The 17,711-nt window shown below is 39.2% G+C and overlaps 2 protein-coding genes across 2 annotated transcripts in view; one reads left to right on the top strand and one right to left on the bottom strand.

The window, feature by feature from the left end:
• Positions 1–220: 220 nt before the first annotated feature.
• LOC306884062 (zinc finger protein 503) lies at positions 221–4,108 on the bottom strand. Its single transcript, XM_079439709.1, has 2 exons — positions 3,604–4,108; positions 221–3,198 (listed from the first exon to the last, which is right to left on the bottom strand). Exons 1-2 carry the CDS (start codon positions 3,862–3,864, stop codon positions 1,789–1,791), a joined length of 1,671 nt encoding a protein of 556 aa, XP_079295835.1. The 5' UTR covers positions 3,865–4,108; the 3' UTR covers positions 221–1,788.
• A 4,040-nt stretch (positions 4,109–8,148) lies between these two features.
• LOC306884046 (leucine-rich melanocyte differentiation-associated protein-like) overlaps positions 8,149–17,711 on the top strand; it is a 284,486-nt gene continuing 274,923 nt past the window's right edge. The window contains exons 1-2 of the mRNA XM_079439684.1: positions 8,149–8,391; positions 8,761–8,861. Of these exons, the coding sequence (XP_079295810.1) occupies positions 8,350–8,391; positions 8,761–8,861 (143 nt within the window). The 5' untranslated portion in view covers positions 8,149–8,349. The remainder of the gene's footprint in view (positions 8,392–8,760; positions 8,862–17,711) is intronic.

Raw genomic sequence — 17,711 nt, 5'->3', positions numbered from 1 at the left:
AAAGATTTTTCTTGTTTTCGCTTTTGGTTACAATGTTTTTTAATTAATTCTAATCGTTAATATATATTTATAGTTTCATACATAAATTCCAGTTTAAATGTGTTCGCAAATGGCTTGTCGAGAAAAATAATTTGGTGAGCACACATAAAAGAAACCATAGATCGATAGATGGGCCTAAATATAAAACACAAATCCTGCATTGCTTTTTTTTTTTTTTTTTATCTGGAAAATAGTGTTTCATTAAATGACAGGTATGATTTACAAGTCTAGTCTAATGACAATGTTTGTGTTTGCTCACTGAATGAAAATATTTTGACAGTTTTAGACTACTCTGAAATTTGACAATTTCAGGCTGTATCTCTCCACAAACTGATAATGAGAAATATTTTTTCGTTAATTCACTTAAAAGATTAAAAACTGATATTGGATTAACTATAGCAAATAGGTTAACACAAGTGTGTACAATAATATAACACTTAAAATATGGGATCGTTTTGAACGTTGTAGCTTGTTTCCTGTAATACTAAACAAAACACTCTCAATATTGTCTATCTTATAGCGTTTCTCGAGCATATGTCATTGTCCACAATAAGCCTTTGACGGCTGCAGATATAACTTACAGCAAACGAGCCTATAGTATTACAAAATACAGTTTTGTTCAACGCCACCACAATAATGCACGTTCAGAATTCAACAGAGCAGTTTATATTCTTAAGAGAATATAAATAGCCTATTCGATAGCCTATATGGTGAGATTATGGACTGACAATATGATATTATGGAATTGAATAAGAAAGCGAAGACCGGTCGTGTCGTTCAACTAAAACTTGTGCTGAAAACATGTCGTCTCTTTATAAATATGAAAAAGATGATAAGTCCCATTAATGAATTTAACACCGTTCCGTAGCATGAAGTGGCAGTTCATATTTCTTTTTGTATTTGTAAATAAACTTTTTTTATATATAAAATTCAATGCATCAGTAATAAAATTAGGCTGAAATTATTTCAAACGTGTTTTGGCGTCACTGATTAAAATAAAAAATACCAAACTTTCAATATAGGCTGTCTGCTGGGTCAACCATTAAAAAAATAAAAACAATAAAATCTCTCAGACACCGACGGATGCATTCATAATTTGAACTCTTATTCGCAGTTAAATCATTTAGCAGAACTGCAAAACCTGAAAAAGCCTGCAACCTTGGAAATTACATGATTTGTATTTAAAACGGCAAAATCAATATAGGCTACTTGAATGGCAGAGTTTAGTTTGAGTTCAGGCTTGGTGATGTTAAGTTAATGAATACTGAAGACAGAAATATGGAACAGAATCGTTTCTTATTTTCCAGAATACATACAAAAAATACCAATTCTCTCTCCGTGGTGTACACCTGAAAAATAATGGCAATTTCAAATCATGTGGACAGTTTGGGATTTAAGAAACAAACATGCATGTAAATTATCTTCTTTTCAATGAGACATTAAATAATAACGAACAATACAATCATAGCAATTCCAAATCAACATCCAACTGAAGACCCCTATTTTATTAGTACTCTAACATGTGTTTCACGTTATCTACAGAGTTCAATTCAAATGTAATGCACTTTTGAGTTGCTCAAATATTTTCATTTGTATTATCGTCCGCTTTAAGCTGACATAAATAAATACAGTGAGTCCACGGATCCAGTCCTTCAGTGGCGCGATGATATAAAAGTCTTTATATTCAATCCTTAGAATCTATAAATTTGGACAAAGTCTGTGTGTGTGTGTTTTTTTTTATTTTTTAGTTTACTGGTATCCAAGCGCTGCTGCTGTGGTGAGTCTTTGACCGTACAGTGCATAGGGAGAGTAATAAGGACCGGTGGCGGCAGGCACCGGGACCGGTGCGCCGGGAGTAGGCAACGGACTCTTTGAATACGGGTGATAGCGGCTGCTTAGTCCTAACGCGTGATGCGGGCTCCTAAGTGCCAGTGTCCCGGGGCTCCCAGGGGCTCCTGAGTGCGGCATGTGCATATGGCACGCCATAGCTGCGGCGGCAGCATTAGCTAATGATGATGAACTGGGATAACCCGATATCAACTTGTCGCTCCCGGTGAACGCGGTGTGCGTCCGCAGGTGGTTAAGAAGTTCTTCGGAGGACGAGAAACGCTTGTCACAAGGTCCGTTAGCTGACACCCAGTTACACACATGCGGTAGAGGGTCGTTTGGCAGTATGAAGCCATAGGGATACAAAGGGTGTCCACCAAAAGATGGCGGCGAGGAGTGAACACCGTGCAAAGGGTGTGTGGGGTACATGAGTTGATATCCGGACTTCAAAGCGGAGTCGTGTGTGCAGGAGGCTCCGGCTGCACCGGCTAAATGGCTGGCACAGTGGTAACTCAAGCAATAAGGGTCTCTACAAAGGCTAGCAGACATTATGGATGGAGGGGATGCCCCGGCGAGGGGGCTTGAGCCAGCTTTACTGCAGCCCAGCGAGCTGGCGAGCTGTGCATTGACCAGACTTCCACCGTGGGGCAGGAAGTGTTGGGGATAGCCGGCGTAGGCCCCTGCTAAACTTCCAGGGTACGTCATGCCAGCCGGGGGTAGAGGGAAAACAGTCTGGCCGGGTTTGTACGGAGAAACGGGAGCTACAAGTCCTGACCCCAGGATGGAGGCTGAGGAAGAAGAGGTGACACACGAGGACTCCGACGTCGCTGCTTTAGATCCTGATGTGGTTTCCTGGTGTTGGTTGACTTCCACGTTAATTCCCGCACAGCTCACGCTTATCCGACTGTGACTGACACTGGTCGGAGCAGATCCATCAGAGGAGCAGTTTTTATTACAATCAGACTCTTTCTTTTCATCTCTGTCTCCCTTCCCGTCCGACGGCATCGGGGAAGCAGAAGTGCAGGAATTCGGGCTGCCAGTCCTGGGAGTGAACGGCTGGCAGGTGGCGCTAGGCACACGGAAACCAGTCTTCTCTCCGTTAGACACCGCAGAGGACGAGTCCTTCTTATCCGCTGGCTTGGAGTACGGCTTGAAACTGGATTTGTCTTCCACGCCGATGTCGCTCATTTTTAAAGGACCAGATTTCGATTCTTTCTCGCTAGATCCATTTGATGTTACCGAGGAGAGTTTAGAGGAGGGTGGAGGGTCCGGTTTACCGATCTGAGAGCATGTTTGCGCAAGAAGAGCCAGAGGACTTTTCTTGGCGTCGAGCTGCGAGGATAGAAAAAATACAAGATTTAAACACCTCAAATGTGTGCAAGCGCAATCGTTACGACGTATTTGTCACAATACACAACAAATAAACTTCACTACATGACTCGTCTCTTCTGTTTGGCCTTTTTACGCGATTCGAGAATGTGCGCATCGCGCAAAACGGGCTGAAATGGTAAATACCCCGTGCCAAACGCCCGTTTACAGTCTTAGCTGAATTAAAGGAAAAAATCGGTCAGAATAAAATACGATGTTAGCTATAAGGTATTATTAATCTTATCATTTCCACTCCGCTCCTATTCCCGTAATGTCCCGTCATTTCTCCGAGAAAAAGAGAATGCGGACTTGTAGGCTACTAATAAAATACACGAACGGCTTAATAAAAACAGCGAGTTCGGGTCTTACCTCAATCGGACTGATAGGGGTGGATGGCAACGGCTGAAGATATTCAGGGTGTAAAATGTGTCCTGTGCGTGCAGTAAGCATTTTCAAAATCTTTATGGGAAGTCGGTTAGCTTGCCGTAAAGGGTCCGAAGGAGGGACGGAATGGAGAAAAGGCTTGCTGACGACCGCGGAGTTGTTATTCCGAGAGCTGCTGCTGCGGCTTTCCCAGACTAGATCAGTATCACTATTTCTTGAAGTAGAAGCAGAGGGCGATGTGATCATGACCCAATTCTCATGTATTTTGTTGGTATTTCGTTTATCAGATTCATAAATAAAACCTATGCCGTAATCTTCTTTCGAATAGGAGAAATAAAGATAAATAGTATAATCCGTCTGGAGCAGAGCGCGAGGCTATCGCAGATCCGGAGCCGCGTGTGACACCACAGGCATAGCGCGCGCTCTGTCTCTTCCCGTAGGTCCGCGCGCTTGTCCTCCCAAACCAAGAACTGGTAGAAATGTTCACTTCAAAAGCAGCTGAATTAGTCCGAGATTAAAGCCCTTGCCGCCTTCCAATCAAATGGGACCCCGAGGTGATTGGAGGGTCAAGGGGATGTGACGTCCCTCCTTCTGCAAGCGCCTCTATTTTGACAACTTGGGGGAGGAGATTTTGCGCAATATGTAGGTTGTCGTGCACGCCTCTACCTCTGTCAAAAAACGAGATTTAAACTGCTCGTTATTCATTTTCACGAGCAGATTACCTTGGATTTGATATATTTTTAAAAGATGAACTAAATGTGAAAAGAATTCTCTGATGCTTTATTCTTTGTCTCTTTTGTATGGTTATGTAAGAGTAAGCCTCGCTTTTATTGATTATAATTAAAACCATCAACAAAAACAGAAATAAAAGATTAAAGTTTGTTACATTAATTTTTTTTTAATTATACACCCGTTTGTGTGAGGGACTACATTTTAGGAACCGTCTAACCTCTTGATTTAATAGGCTACCTTTTTTTTTGCCTAATTTACACTCCTTTTTAGCGTTTAGTCTTTTTTTTACAGCTACGCCAGCATTATGCGAGTGGGCTGAAAAAAATCAAACCATAAACACAAGATCAACGTGTAGTGTTTGAATTCCCCAATCAGACAAGCGTTGACAAGAGCAGACCAATGCAGTGATAGAGGGATGTGAATGTCACATGTTTTCAATTTAACATACACCGCCCTTCTATTTCTATCCCCACCCCTCCGTCAACTGTCCATTCTGCTCGACCGCAATCAATCAGTTATTTGTCAGTTGCTGTCAATCCTTTTCTTACTTCACGTCAGCTTTTGAAGCTGATTATGTGCCGCGAGTGATGGAGAAAAGGGCAAAAGCAGCATCCTCGAGAAGAGTCACTTAATTTGAGGGGCATGCAGTTTCTCTGCTTTATTCGGTTTGGAAAGGTTTTTGTTTAAAACCTGCGTTACGATAAGAACCTATTCCCCGTGTTTAGCTTATATTCAATTGAGGCAGTAATAGAAAATCAACCACTGGTCATTTATCCTATAGTTGCTATAGTAAAACAACCCGTTTTATTATTTTTTTTTATTTCTGAAGTACTTTTGACGACGTTTTTGACCGATTTAAATATGGAATAATGAATAATTATCTAAAAAGTTCTAAAACAACACGAGGCAAATAATTATTTATTTGTTTACTTTATAGGCTATAAAACTTATAAGCTAATCTTTTTTTATTAACCAAGCAATTGCATGCTGTAAATTGCCTATTGTCATATTTTACGTTCATTATGATTTGTTTAATTAGCTATCAATTTTGTTGTAACTTATTTTCTTCTGCAAGTACATACTGAATTAAAAAGAAACAAGTATATCTTGTTGGAGCAGTAAGACCTATTTTAAACACGCTGAGAGTTCAATTTCAGACAGGTGTACATGATAGCTACTTCACATTGCATTTTCCTCGTCTCATATGCAGTTTCAGGTTTTTCCGGATTTATGTTTTTCACCCATGTAAACTTCGCTGGTATCACATTGCCTCAGGCAAAACCCAACAAAACTTGAACCCACTTGGAATGTTAAAAGAGACGAGAATAGCCTACAATAATAATAAAAAAGTCCAGACAGTTTTTCCATTCAGGTAAAAAAAAATTTATTTATACACAATAAAATGATTCACTTTATTTGACAATACCAAAAGACATAAAAGAAAGAGAAATGGTCTGTCAGACCTTTGAGAAAAGAAGTTTAAAATGCCTTGAACTATTCACGGCTGAGACAGCTAATCAGTATTGAGGCTCCGGGGCAATCGGGCAGCTTTTCAATGCGCATTGCCTTTCATCTCTCACTGGATGGAGGCGCTCAATTAAAAGCCTATCAGTTTGTAAGTAAATCAACGCCTATCAAAGTTGTCACATCAAACAAAACGATTATTATTGCAACCCGCCTCCACCATTAATCTCTTTCTGCGGTAATCCGCTTGACAGGTCATCTAGGAGAGCAAGAAAACCTGGAGTGGACAGTTGTCAGCGAGAAAGAAATGTGTATTTTGTTGGAGTATCTCAGACACATTGAGACAGATAACGCTGATCTATGACAAACAATAAACTTTGCTGGTTTGCCCTACTTGGCAATTCAATCCTAAAACACGATTTTATTTAATACGCTTAAATCTCTATACAAACAACATTTCACCCCCTATTCTTCTTAAAACTAGCATTGCTCAAATTTTCCAAGTACATCTAACTTCGGGGAAAAAAATAAAATAAATATATATATATATATTTTTGTAAAAGCCTATAACCTATATAAACTTGAGGTAATTATATCTTACGCTCTCTCTCTCTCTCTCACACACACACAAACACACACTCTCTCTCTGTGAAAATCAATATTTACTGATTGCATTTGAGTTTTTAACGTAGTTTGTGTTTTCTAATATTTAGAAAGTTAGAATTATTTAGCCATATAACACACAGGCCTTCGAAGACATGCACATAGTTTGCTCATAATTTTGAAAACCCCAGATTGTCGATTTGAAACAAATAGGAAAAATATATATAATTTAGCATCCTTTTATTCTTGTAGTAGGCTCCATTAACATTACATATTTGCATACGTTTTTGAAAGTGAAAATAGTGGAGAGACAGCTGTATCACTCCCTTCGCAAATACACCACAGATTCAAACTGACACAAGTGTTGGCTATTTTATTTCTTCAGTATGTAAAGATGTGTGACTGTTTTCTGCACAAGCTGTCAGCGCGTGACACACTGCGTGAGTTATTAGGGCAGAGAAGGGTAACCATAAATTTCCAGCATCGGGCAAAATAATTTCTCTTTATTGTCTGCATGATGAATGAGCTTCTGAACCAGATACCAAACACTCGGTATTGTCCTTAAATGGGAACATATTTTTTTTTTTGGGGGGGGGGTCATAATTCATATTATTTAAATGCAAATGTATTTTCATATCGTCATGTTTATGCATGACTAAATATAGTCATTTACAGAGCTGCCTAAAGCAGCCGACAACACTTGTGCAAAACATTTTCTGTAGTCAAAGTTGAGGACATTACGATTTATCAAAATAAACAATAACGCATTTCACACTGATCCCCCCTCAAATAAAAATACCCCCCCCCCCCCCCACAAATAAATTTGAAAGGGTTGCAGACATTAAGTGATGGGTAAAGCAGCTTTGTCAAAGTAAGCAACACAAAATACAGTATTTATTATATTTTTAGTGCTTAGAAAAACTCACATAAGTACACTGCGGAAATTCAAGCAACTCATATAGCCTACTTTAAAAATAAAAACAGCTTATTTTGCGTAGGCTACAGAGCGTTTTATTCTGCTTCCTTTCTTTCGAAGCATCTATAAAAATAACCAGAATTCAAAAAACGGCTCTTCCTTCACAAACGTTAAACATGCATTACAAAGCATCTCCTATCATTAACTTTGGTAAAAGAGACCACAATGAACCACTTTACCTGAAATTACACAAACGCGCTCCGATGCGTTACGACAGGTATGAACATTTACAGCCTCAATCCTTTTATTTTCTATAAAGATGATCATTTAAATACATTTCCAATTACGTCCTATGAAGCACATTTTAGCAGCCTAAATTAGTAAACAGCCTACTTTATTCTAGTGCGCTACCGCGAGCATAAGATACGAGATCCTGCTTGTCTCCCACCCTGTCTGCGCGAGCGCGCGTCCAAAACTTCCGCCTGTGGGAGGAGCCGAGCTGACGTTATAGCGTTTGTGCGTCTCTCATTCTGCTTGTCCTGTGATGCAACGCTAATAATAAAGCTTTAATGCGTTATTCTAACTCAAGCGGTTATATGAGCACACGAATAAACCAGTTAAATGTGATTATCGAAATTATAACACAGTGAAATGTGACCTTTGAGCTATTATTCGTTATGTAACACTTTAAACATACTTTACAAATTTGCCCCAACTTCCAGTGATTAAAACTGTTACTTTTCAAACGAGAGCTGACTGTTTTAATGCTACTTTTATGGAAACATCCTTGGGAAGATGTTATGAGCAGCTGAAACAGATTTGAGCAATTGAACAGTGGCGCGTGCTTCCGTGCTAGATCAGCTGACACGAGCACGCGGAAGAAGTAAAGCTTCTTTCAGAGCGTAGTTTAAAAGTTTCTTTTGAAAACATAAAGAACACGTTTCGGTCTTATGAGCTGAAAAACTTTTGTGGTGGTCCTCGTTTGATGCTTCCTTCTGAACTGTCATTTGACAACAATGGCATACAACGAGTCAATGGTTGTAGTGAATGGAAGTCAGGTGAGTGAAATGCTGCAAACACTTTGTCCTATGACCTGTGTTATGTATTCGACCACCAACGCCACAAAGTATTTGTTTGTTTGTCGAGTCATGCAGTGTCATGTAGGTATATATATTTTCTGTGTCGCGAGACAACTCTAGTCAAAAGTTTTATTACAAATATTTATTATAAATTGCTTAAGTTGTTGTTGACTAACATAATAACAGTGGTTTCATTCACACAGTAGCTGTATGTGAATTATTAATAGTCACAAATATATTTGAAGTCTTCATCAGTTCAGTATAATGTTTAAGAAGGTCTATTTCTTAAAAGAACAATAATTCAGAGTACCAGCTGTGCAATAAATAATTGATGTTGCATTGGTGCAGGTGTCCTGCATTGGGCATGATTGGGAAGACATTCCAGATTTTCTTGGGGCAAAATATGGAGAAGTGGCAAGTAGATTAGATCTCAGCTTCAACCAACTGAGGTAAGTTACTGTTTGTGTCTGAATGTAACTCTTAACAGGCTGTGATAATAGGAGGTCTGCGATGATGGGAGACCGCGATGACAAGCATGGCACCTATTATGCACATGCTAGATTCCCATATGGATCTGAGGAGGGAGAGATCTAATTTTTTCCCATAGGTTTTGCTACAGGACTATGGCACACATTATCCTCTCTGGAAAGACTGAGAATCATCATTATAGGTGTTTTTTGTATGCCATCATATGTAGTTTAAATACACTTCTGCACTTTAAAGTGTTGACTGCAGATGTTGGCAATGCACACAAAAGAATTCATATTTCGATATTAAATATGTAATATTAGGCTCACATTGGTTGAGAAAGCCCTTGTGGGAAGGATGTTTCTATCATGTGAAACATTCTAGAACATTGTCATAAATGACAGGATCTTAACCGAATACAACATCTCTGACTCAATCTACCTGTCGCTCATACAGTCACACCTCTGCATTAAGTGCAATCTAATACATGCATTATGTCGTCAGCCATGTCATTGAGACATCAGAGAACGGAGGGTACAGTAGCGGCGTGCCATGCAGTGGCCAGATAAAAAGCCTGATCAATAAATGTGACATGTTAATGCTGAGCAAATAGAATAAAAGATTCCTTTGACAGGACATGAAGAAGCACCTTGTGGCAGCTGGGATGCCATTTCACCAGCAGGACTAGCAAAGCTGATCTGACAACTAAAAGAGAGATGATGGTTATAAGGTGCCTTTGTTTCAGACTTCTTTTCTTGACCTGTCAGGCCTTGAAGGACTCTGAATGGGCCTCTTTTTGTCATGTGAAAATTGTCGTCTTGAGGCAGTTATCTGTGCTGAAAATGTGGATTCTTCCATTTAATTGATTCGCTTTGCACTGGAGTCTGTCACATTAATAATTGCCAAATCCTGTGCTGCTTCAATGTGTCGTGCACAAATGTACGCTTATCGGCGCATTAATATTCCTAATGAGCATTTGTGACTGGCGACCTGGGTGAAAACTGTAGAACCCAGAACTACCGATATTCAGGTGTAAAATGTTGTCTTTTTTGTCATATACATAATATGGTCAGCTTATCATATACATAAATTGTATAAAGTAATATACGAACAGATGTGCTTGTTTCTTCAGTCTTCATCGGATATCTACACCATGTATTCTTAAAGTTAGTGGTTTGTCTTGATGTTTGTTCTTTAATGCAATGCTCTTTATTGCATCAGTTTCTTCTGTAATATTTCCTAATAGTTTCTCCATACATATAGTAGTGAAATATGCAGTATTGCTACAGATAAAAACGCTTACACTGTGGTTTATTGCCTTTGCTGAGCCATTATGCTATCTTTTTATGTAATAGTATGTAATGCTATCATTTATAACTTTTTATAAGATAATTACCAGAATAGTTGGGAACATCGATAGGCTATTTATAGCAGGATTTACATTATCGATGTAGTGACGTGTACGCAGAAGAGTGAGGTTTCACCGCTTATGTTTTTGAATAACCCCAGTCTTGTTCACTTAGAATCACACTGCCAATAAAGATGATATTTGGCAACAGGGCTTGTCAGCAGAAAGCCTCCCTCTCTGACATCTGTATGTACATATCAAATGCAGAATGCCAAAGCTGGCTCTGAAATCATTTTCTTTTTTACCACTTCAAGGAGCCTTTGAGTAGAACAGAAGGTTCTGTCACTGAAGCTGTTTTGGTCATATGCTTTGTTGGGCTTAGGGTTACATTCAGTGTGAAATTTAATTTATAAAGAGGCATGTGATCAGAATAAAGTGAGGATGTGGCCTATAGTTAGGATTTCACTGCTGCTTCTGCCATGTTCACACAAAGACCCCACAGTAAGAAGTTAATAGACAGACATCCTGCCCTCTAGCATGAGGACTTAAATATGTGAACATGACAAAGTGATGGAAGGGTTCTTTTGTTGTCCTCAGGGCTGCCACAAGACAATCTGGGTCATCCAGAAATGAACATTTATATGGGATGTGTCACGGTAGTTGACTAGTCATCTAGATTGACTAGTTTTAGATTCTTAGATTTTATATAATTTATATGATTTTTTTTTTTTTCAGCAATAGTTTGCAAGGGAAATCCCTCTCTGATTACATTAATTAAAGAGATACTCCACCAAAAAATGAAATTGCTTATTTTTTTTCTTCTGTGGAACTAAAAGATATTTTGAGATGTCTCCCTTTTTTTTTTTTTTCGTACAGTAGAAATCAATTGTCTCCCTTGTTGTTTGGTTTACAACATTCTTCAAAATGTAATCTTTTATGTTCCACAGAAGAAAGTCATATGTTTTAAGAACAGAATTGTATTGAATTGTATACAACAACATTCATGGAAATATTCATGGCAACACAATGGCCAAAGATGTATACTGTTTGTAAATTTAAAAATAGTTCAGCTTTAAAAGGTGTATCTTTGAGACAGATTTAGCAATATATGCATTTTTGAATGAACATATACTGCTTTTGTCCATATAATGAAAGACAATGGGCTTCAAAACAACACCGTTAAGAATGGACAATTCTATTGTGTTCCCCAGAGAAAGAAATGAGTTTTGAAATGACCTGAGAATTAATGACATAATTTGTTTAATTTAAGTTAATTTTATGTATGCTATTCAAAATTTAGATATGCATCTACCAAATCTCAGACTGCCCAATTTAATGAAAATGTTTCATTAAATATTTTGTTGTACGTTATGGGTTACATCATGATATCTTAAGTGCTACTTGTAAACATGAGTTAATAAAGTCAAAAGTTCAGTAATGTTTTTTGTTTTTGAGTTATTTTGAGAACTTTCAAAACGGAAGTTAGATGTTCAGTAAGAAGACCTAGTGATCACAGTGATGTACCACAGCCCAAAACCATATGCAGGCTATGTTACCTGATGTGAGATGTGTCAGAGAGAATCTCTGCGAACACACATGTGGAATCACATTCAGTTTATCAGACCTTTCACAAGGTGCCTTTTGTGTGGTTTTAACGTTGAGTTGGTATGAAGATGAAACAGCACCTTTCTCAAGACTAGCCATGAAAAGGTATTAGATCATAGACAGGAGTAGTAATCCCAGGTCGGGGTTTGCTGTCAAAGTGTCCCCTCCAGTGTCCTAGACATGCTTGGCTTTGTGGTGAGTGGATGGTGAAAGCAAAGGGAATGTTATTGTCTTGTCTGGTCCTGTCCAGATGAGGGGTAAACATGATGGCCCTCAGTCATGCAGAGGAATGAAGCGGCTATGAATTCCTCCCTCCAGTGTCACTTTTTGTCTAGGAGGTCGGACAGTCCGTCTGTCATCAGATTCACCTTATTACGCCACCTTACATATGAGCCAACAGCCAAATCAAGGAGAATATATTTCAAAGGGAAACTGTTATAAGTTGCTCGAATGTAAAAGCCAAGCATCCAACAGAATTTGAAATGAACATTTTAAAATTAAATTTGAGATGGCTAGTTATCATCCAGTGCGTACGAGTTTCCGCATTAACTCTCACAAAAACCCGCGCTCACCTGCGTATACATCTTGAAGGCAAATCAAATATGCTAACTTGCATTTTCAAATGGAGGCGCTTTAAATGTAGACAGCCTGTCACAATGAGATGCAAGTAGTCTGATGAAAACCGAACAAAGAAGACAAAGTACGGTGGCTGGGTACACCGAGAAATGAAATATAACCTTGTATGGACTGTCAGCAATGTCGTTTTATATTCATATCTAAAGCACATTATAGTATTACACTCCAGCTCATGCTTCACTCATCTGTCTCTCTTCATTCGTCACGGGTGAGACTTTGCCTTTCAAGCCCCCACGCGCCAACACCAGAAGGCTCCTGTTAATTGACAAATGAGAGTCTGCGACATGAAGTGCTCCCTCAACATCAGAGCAAGGTGGAGTCTCCTTTTTGATGGGGCTATTATTGGCATAAGCCAGTAAAACGCATCGCTCTTCGCCGAAATGAGAAGTGACAACAGTAGAAGGGCCTGTCATTGTCTTCCGGGTGTGTTCAATCTGTGGCTGTGCCAGTATGTAGATAAAATGTCAGTTAAGAGTACGAAGGAGAAGCTGTCGAAATGAAGTCGTCAAATCACTTAGCCTGCAGAGGATATGGAAATTGATGCTTTTGTGGAAATGAGAATTTTCCATATCTGATCTATCAGGCTTATTTAGCGCTAATATTTGGGAACATCCCAGACTGTTTGGCTTGCATTAGAAGAGGATGCTGCGTTCCTTTAGCCCTCTCTAGTTTGTTAGACGGGCGCAAGTGGCGGAAATGGAATGTATGCATTTTTATTCAGGGTGCCGCTCTTATAAATCAACAGTGAAGCAATAAAATCTCATTTAATTTCTCAGAGCAAATTTGTACCTCTGTGATTGCTTCAAGAAAGGATGAGCTGACAGGCAAAATTGTGAGAATACAGAGAAACCATTTTAGATGCATTATGGTTGACATGTTTGTTACTTGCTGCTTTGCTAATGGATAATTTAAATAAGTTTAGTGTGTGGTGGTTGTGCGTCTTTGTTCCACTGTGAAGATATGACCCAGTTATGCTAAAGGGAATTATTTTAAGGTCGACAGCAAACATGACTTTAAACGAAAGAGAGAATTTCTTCTTAACCAAAGGGGGGAGTGAGATCTTGACCGAAATCACTGTTTTTGGGTCTGATCTGTAAGCTGCATCATTACGATTTATGAATTGCTATCTGTTAGTCATCGCTTTAAAAGTTCAACTTTAGTCGGAATACAGCAGTAATTTGTGTTTTTAATATGTCATGTAAATGTTTTAGTCTGACTCGAATCAAACTAGACCCTTTTTGGCAAAGTTGGACTAACAGACCTAGATAATTGTGGATTTAGATGATTGTGGCTTGGCTTCAACCCTCATGTATACACACATTTACACATGTTTCAAAAGGGGAAAAAAAGTGTATTTAATCCTCCAGTTATTTGATTACCTATGTCACGTGTACTTTGACTCGACTATGCAAGACACACCGTAGCTTGCTTATAACTTTCTCACTGCCATACCTCTATTCTCATGTGCTATTTACTTCCAGTTATCATTCATCTTCACAGTTTTGTTCTGTTTTAACAGCAACAGGAAGGCATGCCCTCATCTTGTCTTGGTATTTCCAGCCTTTTCTAATGTAGATGGCTTTAACTTGAGGAGCCACATGTCCTTGTCTCTTTTGCGTGGCAGTTTTTCCTGCTCTTTGTATAAACAGAGCTGTGCTTGATTGCCCCGGGAAGAATAAAATCCAGTTGATGTGAAGTATCTCTGCGGCCGCCAAAACAGGCACCATCGTCTGTCTGGCCAACGAGAGGGGAACATCATCAAGTCCTACCAAATTAGTTTTGAAAAGTTCTTGCGGGCAAATCATGCTTTCTGTATTTTGGTTAGATGACAATCTTGTATCTGATAAAAAACATTTTTCTTCCACATGTTACTGCCAAACCGCAGCAATATGGTATTCGTTTAGAGGTCTGTCCTTCTGTCCCGTCTGGATGGCAAAAGTTAAAGCACAGGTATGAACGCACAGACTGACGCTAGTGCTTGGACTTGAACTGCAGGCTTAAGGACCCACTAAATGAGAAAAGCTTACAAGATACTTTCTGGTACATGTTGTTATAATGAAAGGTCTCTAAATCTCATTTCTAATTCAACTTTCCAGGAACATTCCGTGTTGAGTGGTGGAAAGGTCTCCGCTTTGTTAAACGAACACTAATCACCCCATGTTTTATCTCACAAACCACCTAGATTGTAAATGTCAGTTCTGACTGCTGACTTGTGTACTTTGGTTTTGAAATAATGCTCTCAAGACTGCTGCTCTGACATCTCAAATAAATGAATGGCTTCATTGTTGTAGATGTTTATTCCACAAAAAGATCTAGTTAAGTACGAAATTATTTTACGTGGCTTTCCAATATCATCATCACCTATCGGAAATGCCAATAAATGTTCTGCGGTCTGATGCCAAGAAGTCATTCTATTCTGAGCATAAATCACAGTTCTGCTGTTACGGTGCAACAAAAGAGCCCTGATGGCAAAAGAATTATCCTTAAATCATTATCAGCCAAATATCTGTTTGGACGCGCTGAACGGCCCATCCAGGCGCTTCTCAAACCATCGGACTTGAATGGAAGGGAACATCTTTATGTTCTCTTTTTGTTCAAATTAAATATATATTGGGCACGGGCGTCATTCTCTCTATAACTGCATCCCTGTTTTATTGTATACCCGAAGACGGATGGTGTGCCTGTGACATAGTGATTTACAGGCCCTCAGTTTTCTGTGGCAGGGCTTTAGAGAGGATAGCTGACATCCAGCCAGCACTTTGGAGGGGTAGAATAAAAGCTGACGTTTTATTGGCTTTAAGGAAGAGAGAATAGGAAGGCCGGTTACACAGGGGAGAATAATAGTTTCTGTACTTTATTTTTCTCAGGCCCTGCCAGCTGTCACAGAGCCCCCCAAAAAACGGAGGGGAAATTTATAGGGTATTATTTGGAGACATGTCAGCGGTAATGACTACAGCTATGATTTCAATTATCACCCACTAAATGTAGCTTAATTCACTGTGTTGGTGAACCTAATGAGTGAGCCTGACATCATTTTTCAAAAACTCGATACTGTGCTATTTTAATATTTTATGTTGACCGTTGGTTTAATTTTCCTCCCTCACGTTTGGCATCGAGGAAGGCTCGGTCCCTCATGGGCCGTTGTACCGTCAGCGTTATGTAGTTCAAAGTCTTCCCAGGGATATATTTTTCCATTGACAGAAATCCAATTAGTTTTAGTACACAGTCTGGCTAAATAAAAGGGCTCTTAAAATCTACAATATGTTTCCTTAGCGCTTTAGCAGAGCACAAACCCGGTGATGGATTTTTATAGCCTGACCTGATGGGGCCCTGCATGGCAGACATGCCTGACTCCCTTCCTCTGTTTTGACATGTTTAGAAACAAACGAGTTAGACATCATTCTCTCTTCGCTTTGGAACGCGGTCAGTCAATATCGCTTCACGTTCAGGTTCTCATTCAGGTTGATTGATTGTCGTAAAGCTTAATCCGCAAATGGCTTTAACATCATGCTAATGAAGAAGGATGTTTAATTCGTTGCTGACATGTTTAGTGAAACGCTATTTTTGCTGTGCCGACGCATGGTTGACCTGCGACTGGAGCGCTGGAGTACAAGCAACGGCTGGCATCTGGGCTGCTGGTATGATGTGGGTGCGGAGCTACAGGCCTAACGTTAAATCTGTGTTAGTCCATGGTTCGCTGCCAGTTTACGTCCTTTATCACGCAAAGCCATCTCGCTGATTAATGATGTAAGCAACTCGCAGGCATGGAACTTATTAGTGCTTTGAAGCAAAAAAGAGCCTGCCATACTTTAACTTCCCCCTGGACGTTTCCCAAAGGGAAAAAAGGAGGTTAGCAGTTTGGAAACGGAACAAAGGATTCCCCCTCGGTACTATCCTCTCAATGTGCTTGCTCCATGACACTTAGTCTCCCACAGTGTCTCCTAGCGAGCCGGTTCTGAAAAGCGAAGACGGATACGCTGGGTTTATCTTGCCAAGATTTGAAAAGAAGATTGAAGCGCCTTATGTTTTGAAGTTTGGGGGCAGTTCTTCAACCGGGTGCTGTGATGAATGTTAACGCTGTGTGAATTTGTCCAGCCAACATAAAACACACTATGAACCCTGTCGTTAGGAATTTACCCTTCCAAGCGCTCCTCGTTATTAGAAAATATTTGCCATAACAGTTTGCGGATAGATGCTGCCCAGAATAAGTCAGCCTCAGTGTTATGATTTCTGTTAAACAGTGGTGTGCCACCTGGAGAGTGATGAACTAGAGGGTACTATCCAAATGGCTTGCTTTGCAAACGTGTACATCCCAGTTTTTTTTTTCTTGGACAGCATACCAAAACCATACAGGGGTTTAAACAGCTGCTGCAGATTTTGAACACAGCTGCAACACATTTCCCCCACACATTTCAGAGTCGCTTAGAGCTTTTTCACAGCTAAAGCACGTAACAACTATGTGCATCCTTAAAAAACAAAACGTATGGAAAATAGGCATGTTTATCCAATAGCATTTTTAATAGTGGGTGTATCGTAAGGGGGGCTTTTTTGTGATCTTGTAAACAATTAGCAGCTCACATTGTCATTCTTAACACCTGTTGGATTTTTTTTTCTTAAATTATTGATAACAGTCTCAGCAAATTATCAGGCCTGAATGCTGAATGGATTTGACTTGACGTTTTATTGCACATACTCTGGAAAGAAGTTTTTTTCCCCTTATTAAACCATTTGGTGTGGTATTTTTATTCGTTAGTTAATTTGTTTGTTTGCACTTATTTACTTTAACAATGCAGAAAAAGATCATTGCATTTCATATCGAAATTGATAAATTATGTTTAAATAATTGTAATCCCAAATAATTTTTTTATTATTATTTATCTAAAATTCAGTCAACATGCAACCTGACGTTGAGTATGTTATCCATTGTGACATGCAATAAATGCTGTCTTATGAGATTTAATGTCACTATTTCATGTCTGTGGCGGTTTGATAAATCTGTGGCATCTTTGTAATGTTTGTAGCATACCCACAGCAACATAACAGCAATGGTTTTTAATTTTTCAATAGCCAACAAATACAAACATATGCCACTGAATAGTATTGATCATGAACGTGAATTTAGAACTCTGGAAAAGAGCCATGATCAGCTCAAAATGCTGAACTGCAATGATTTAACTTTAACACAAATTTTACTTTTTTCTTTTTTTTTTTTTAAACCCCCTCCAGTTTACTGGCTTTTACC

Source organism: Barbus barbus (assembly GCF_936440315.1).
Source record: "Barbus barbus genome assembly, chromosome: 18".
NCBI classification, from domain to species: Eukaryota; Metazoa; Chordata; class Actinopteri; order Cypriniformes; family Cyprinidae; genus Barbus; species Barbus barbus.
Note: the sequence above shows the minus strand (reverse complement) of the source record. Positions and strands in the feature narration are given on the sequence as shown.

What these genes read in the sequence shown, in the direction of transcription:
- LOC306884062 (XM_079439709.1), bottom strand. Translation starts at nt 3,864, where the DNA reads ATGATCACATCGCCCTCTGCTTCTACTTCAAGAAATAGTGATACTGAT. An exon ending in CCCCTATCAGTCCGATTGAG is followed by an intron (nt 3,199 to 3,603) that starts GTAAGACCCGAA and finishes CTATCCTCGCAG; the next exon opens with CTCGACGCCAAGAAAAGTCC.